General features: G+C 47.3%; 1 protein-coding gene across 1 annotated transcript in view; it reads left to right on the top strand.

The window, feature by feature from the left end:
- Window positions 1-5541, top strand: part of itpr3 (inositol 1,4,5-trisphosphate receptor, type 3) — a 75904-nt gene that overhangs the window by 44533 nt on the left and 25830 nt on the right. Inside the window, exons 27-34 of the mRNA XM_015394543.1 lie at window positions 889-1008; window positions 1109-1231; window positions 2911-3111; window positions 3192-3307; window positions 4303-4438; window positions 4515-4640; window positions 4980-5105; window positions 5180-5300. Of these exons, the coding sequence (XP_015250029.1) occupies window positions 889-1008; window positions 1109-1231; window positions 2911-3111; window positions 3192-3307; window positions 4303-4438; window positions 4515-4640; window positions 4980-5105; window positions 5180-5300 (1069 nt within the window). The remainder of the gene's footprint in view (window positions 1-888; window positions 1009-1108; window positions 1232-2910; window positions 3112-3191; window positions 3308-4302; window positions 4439-4514; window positions 4641-4979; window positions 5106-5179; window positions 5301-5541) is intronic.

Here is a 5541-nt window from a genome sequence, read left to right as displayed (position 1 = left end):
CCCATTCCTCCTCGTGCAGGAGCCCATTCCTCCTCGTGCAGGAGCCCATTCCTCCTCGTGTTGTAGCCCATTCCTCCTCGTGTTGTAGCCCTTTCCTCCTCGTGAACGAGCCCATTCCTCCTCGTGAACGAGCCCATTCCTCCTTGTGCACGCTCTGTTTAAAAGTTGCTGTTTGCATCGCTCGTAGAAGATTAGTAATTTTTCACCATGTCAGACTCACCAGCGGTCAGTGAGGACGGCCTTATGTAAACATATCACCTGTATGATTGACAGTTAGGAGGACCAGTGATTTTAAACAGCATCCTCCACTAAACCTTTAAACCTCAAACCTGATTTCCCCTGAAGCCTTATTGCAGTATCGGTGTTTCCATGGTAACCAGACTAACCGGTCCCAGTGACTGGGACAGCGGGTCATTTCCCAGACTTAGACCCTCCCCTCCGGAGTCACTTGATGACCCATCACCTGATTCGCTTCGTCTGACTTGCAGCTGAGACTCTTCTGTCCACAGGAGACATGTCCTGCGTCCTCCCGCCCAGCTGATCAGTGATGCTGGGTTACGGTCCTTGAAACAGCCGCTCTCCAGGGTTCTGCTTGTTGCCCTGTGAGACCAGCAGGAACCAGCAGACTCTCTGTTGTCTGTCCAGGACCGACAGCCTCATCGGTTTCTAGTGAAGCTTCTCTGGGAAGCTTCTAGAAAAGCCTCCCTGCTGTTCTGTTTCTAAATCTGAGGAAATCTGCAACTGGGTCGAATTTTCAAAAGTGATAAAACAAATTAAATGTTCCTTTTCTAAAGGAAATAAAGGGAAGTGATTGAAGCTAAGAGGTTGGAGCTGTGATTGGTGGATTATTGGAGAGTATCTGACCCTGCTCTCCACCTGCTCCTGTAGATCCTGGAGAGACTGAATAAGATGTGCAGCATTGGGGTTTGGAAGAAGCAGCAGAGGTTACTGAAGAACATGGGAGCTCATAAGGTGATGCTGGACCTGCTGCAGGTTTCCTACGATAAGGTGAGCTGTTGGCCCTCTGAGGAGGAGGTAGACCTTTGTTATTCTGAACAGAAATGGAATAAAAAAGAAGATCTGGTCTAGTTTCTTTCTCTCTCTGCAGAACGACGTGAAGATGCAGGAGATCATCAAATACACTCATCAGTTCCTGCAGAAGTTCTGCATGGGGAACCAGGAGAACCAGGCTCTGCTACACAAGAACCTGAACCTCTTCCTCAACCCTGGGGTACGCCGCCTCAGGCCGCCATCTTCAGATCACAGCACCCTCCCACAGACGCCACCATCTCTCTCCACCGCAGATAGAAACCATTCTAGCTCTAATTCCCAGCAGTTCTGTTGCTGCGGTCAGCAGAGCGCCCTCTACCTCCAGATTAAGGAAAGACAATATGAACAGCACTGACATGCAGGAGGATTGCCCCGCCCACACACAGAACGTAGGCGCTGTGAACAGAATGGATCCGTTTGATCAGTTGTTGCTCTGATGGTCCAGCGTTAGCTCCACCTAAATATTAGCAAATAATCTGGTTAACCTGTTTATAAAATCTCTCAGTATCGCCAAAAAGTTCCAATTCCTCTGTGAGCAGGTTTTTTCAGAGTTGTTGATCTGCAGCAGCAAAAACACGGGGGTGTGTGGGGGGTTCCTTTGTGTTTGTAGAGGCTCGTTGGTGAGCGTTAGCTTTAGGACTGCAGCAATCAGAGAAGTTTCACTGATAACATGCAGGACTATTAAAGAACATCCAAATATGGGATTCATAGAACAGAAATATTCAATCCAGTTAAATAAATAAAATCAGTGGCCATTCACTCAGGCGGCACTTTATTTTCTTTCTTTGCAAAGAGAGAACAAGACGATCATGGCCGCCCTTCCAGGTCAATGTTCTGGTTAGACCAAAGTTCCTACACCAACTTAAACCCGTGAAGGTTTCCACACTTCATTAAAACAATTAATGACAGTTGGGAAAATGATCAAATGTTCTAAACGCTGAGAAAGAGTCTAGCTTCTTCTAAAAATGATAATTTTTATCCCCAAAACTCCCTACTAGGATAAACAATGACTGAAAAGCTAAATATCATAAATCAGTTTATGATATGCAGGCGAATAAATCGGATATTGAATTATCCAACCGCATTGAGCTTAGAGCGGTTTATTAAGGACGACATGCAGCCATGCTGGGAGTTAAGCTTTACTACCGACTGGCCGCCATCTTTCCATGCATGTGTAACACATGTGGTTATCTCACCTCCATCATTGATGCATTGATGCACGGCCACAGGATCATCTTATGCCACCGGTTATTTGATCCTTTTCAGATGTTTAGTGATGATCTGTAATGAAATGCAGTCTGTGATTCAGTTCCTATCAGAGCTTTAAGCTCTGCTGCAGGCGCCCCCTGCTGGGATTACGTCCCTCATCACGTCTGTGATCATTAAAGCCAAAATGTCTTGAGATCCAGGAACGTCCGTGTTCTCTGGCCTCAGTGTCGCCCTCTAGTGGCGGCTCCTACCCACCACAGACACCTCTGGAGGTCTCTGAATTCATTCTTAGACTTTAGACAGATGATAACTTATATTGATATACTTAATTGATAAATTTTATTCTAAAGTGTGAGAGTCAGAGTAAACTCCACAAATTCTCAGCACTATGGAGTAAAAAAGCATTTGATAAATACGGCCCCTGATCTATACTACATACATCTGCGCATCCATTCATGCTCTAAGTGATGCATCACATGAGGGTCCAGAAATAATGATAATAATTTTTGAACTTTATAGACCTCACATTAGAGAAATGTACCTCTGCATTTAATCCATCCGGTTGGGGAGCAGTGGGCTGCCGCTGTGCGGCTACCTGTGAGCAGTGTGGGGTTAACTGAAGGATGTTCTGATCTTTTTTGCCACCTGTAGCTGCAGGAGGCCGAGACGGTGCAGCACATCTTCAGCAACAACTACCAGCTGTGCAGTGAGATCTCTGAGAGCGTCCTGCAGCATTTCATCCACTGCTTGGCGACGCACGGCCGCCACGTCCAGTACCTCAACTTCCTCCACACAATCATCAAGGCCGAGGGAAAGTACGTGAAGAAATGCCAGGACATGATCATGACCGAGGTGAGCGCACCGCATGTCCTTCTGTGTCTGCAGGAGCCTCTGTATTTCCGCAGTGATGTCATCACGTTGTTTCCTCACAGCTAACCAACGCAGGCGAGGATGTGGTCGTTTTCTACAACGACAAAGCTTCCTTCAATAGCATGTTGGAGCTGATGGCCGAGAGCAGGGAGGGCGTCGGAGAGACCAGCCCACTCAGGTAACCACGGCGACCAGCCTCCAATCATACCTTTCCAGTCTTGTGTTGGTTTAGGTGCAGCCTTTAATGCTATCTTAGACACTATTGGCTTTGTTCAAAATGTGAATAGTCCCACGTATTCTCATCTTCATACTTTGGATCTTGTGCTGACATACGGCATAGAATGTGAAGAAATAACAGGATTTCCTCACAACCCTGTCCTCTCTGACCACTTTCTAATAACCTTCAGGATTACTTTAGCAGAGTTCTCCTCCCCTAAAAGAAGGTTCCACTTTAGCAGATCAAATAAAGAAAGAAATCTTGCTCCTCGGTTTAATGCAGAGCTGCGTACTTTGAAGCAGAATGCTACTGGAGAGAAAATATCGCTCACTAAAAGGTGCAGAAGAGTCTGGCAAAGGGTTAAGTTTTAAGGACAGAAGCAGTTTTTTCCCACCTTCACTCCCAGTTAGCATAAAGGATGAATTTGTCATGGAGACACGGTGACCCACAGTTGCCGCTCTTTGCTACATTTCTCTGCAGGTGTTTGACCCGTCTCACTTACCTCCTCATAGCTCGTGTTCTCACTCACCTGCTGTGTAAATATTGTAACAGTGAGTGGGTTTAGTGTGGGAGGGGGTTAATGGGGGTGTAAGCAGCCAAAGTTCTTAGGACCATCAAATGTCGGCCTTTGGAGTGCTGTAATGTCTTCATAGGAAAGCAGGAGGTGATGAACGCTGATCAACTCCAGTCTTTGTTGATCAGATGTTTTTTTTTTTTTATGAATTCATGTAGTGATTTTTTTCCCAGTAAGAAAATGAACTAAAAGCTGATTTGATTTTTGAACATTTTTAGATCAGATTCTGCTGCAGCAATAGAAGCTACATTAGAGTGGTTATGAGGGGGGGTGATAGGTGGAGAATTGATCATCTCTGCAGAAAAGATTCTTAGAACTGATGAAGCCAGGATAAGCAGGTGTCCTTCTGCTTTGACCCGACCGGTGCCATGTTTCCCTGAAGGTACCACATCTCCCTGGTGGAACTGCTGGCTGCCTGCGCCGAGGGGAAGAACGTCTACACGGAGATTAAATGCACCTCGCTGCTGCCGCTGGAGGACGTGGTCCGAGTGGTGACGCACGAGGATTGCATCACTGAGGTGTCTGGATCAGGGCTCTTTCCGGTACTGGTACCGACCACCAGAGAGGCTGACTCGTCTGTGTCTGCATTTGCAGGTGAAGGTTGCTTACGTGAATTTTGTGAACCACTGCTATGTGGACACTGAGGTGGAGATGAAGGAGATCTACACGTCCAACCACATCTGGAAGCTGTTTGAGGACTTCACGGTGGACATGGCCCGGGTAACAACCGCAGATCCAGATGTTCAGAACCAAACAAACCCACTAACAGTCAGAGCTGGACCAGGAGAGGTTTAATCCTGTTAGGACAGCAGGTCCGAGTCGGTCCTGGTGGGCCACTGTCCTGCAGGTTCCAGAGGTTTCTCTGCTTCAGCAGCTGGTTTGCATTCAGAGCAGCTTTTGCTGAACTGAAATCACCAAAATGTGCTGAAGCAGAGAAACTTTAAAAACCTGCATGACAGAGTAGAAGCGTCCAGTTTCTACCGTCCGTCTTCTTCCACACCCCCAGCAGCATCTCCACTCCTGTCGCAGGTTCTAATGGTGGTGTTGCTTCTCCTGCAGGTCTGTAATAAACGAGAGAAGCGTCTATCTGACCCCATCCTGGAGAAGTACATCATCAACGTGGTGTTTGACACCATCAACGCCTTCTTCAGCTCTCCTTTCTCTGAGAACAGCACGTCTCTGCAGGTGGGGAGCAGGACGTCTTGGACTTGGGTTCTGTTGGGTCGGTCGGTTGAGATGTTTTCTTCTCTGTCCATCAGACTCATCACACCATTGTGATCCAGCTGCTTCAGTCCTCCGTCAGGCTGCTGGACTGTCCTTGGCTGCAGCAGCAGCACAGAGGACAGGTGGAGACCTGCATCAAGACGCTGTCCCTGACAGGTAACACACACCTGGCTCCGCCCACTCCTGTTCCACTAAACTCAACCTTTCCTTCAGAAGACATCAACACAACCTGTCAGAGATCATTGTTGTCCTAAAAGCAGAGCTGTTCATATATTTCTGTCTCGGAGGCCTGACTTCACCTTCAGAGCCCCTCTGGTGGATCATCACAGAATATCTGCAGCAACATCATCATCTGCAGCAACATCTCCAATAAGAAATAACATCATCTGCAGCAACA

This window comes from Cyprinodon variegatus, unplaced genomic scaffold (assembly GCF_000732505.1).
Source record: "Cyprinodon variegatus isolate N-32 unplaced genomic scaffold, C_variegatus-1.0 Scaffold692, whole genome shotgun sequence".
Lineage (NCBI taxonomy): Eukaryota > Metazoa > Chordata > Actinopteri > Cyprinodontiformes > Cyprinodontidae > Cyprinodon > Cyprinodon variegatus.
This window is presented reverse-complemented; position numbering and strand designations above follow the sequence as displayed.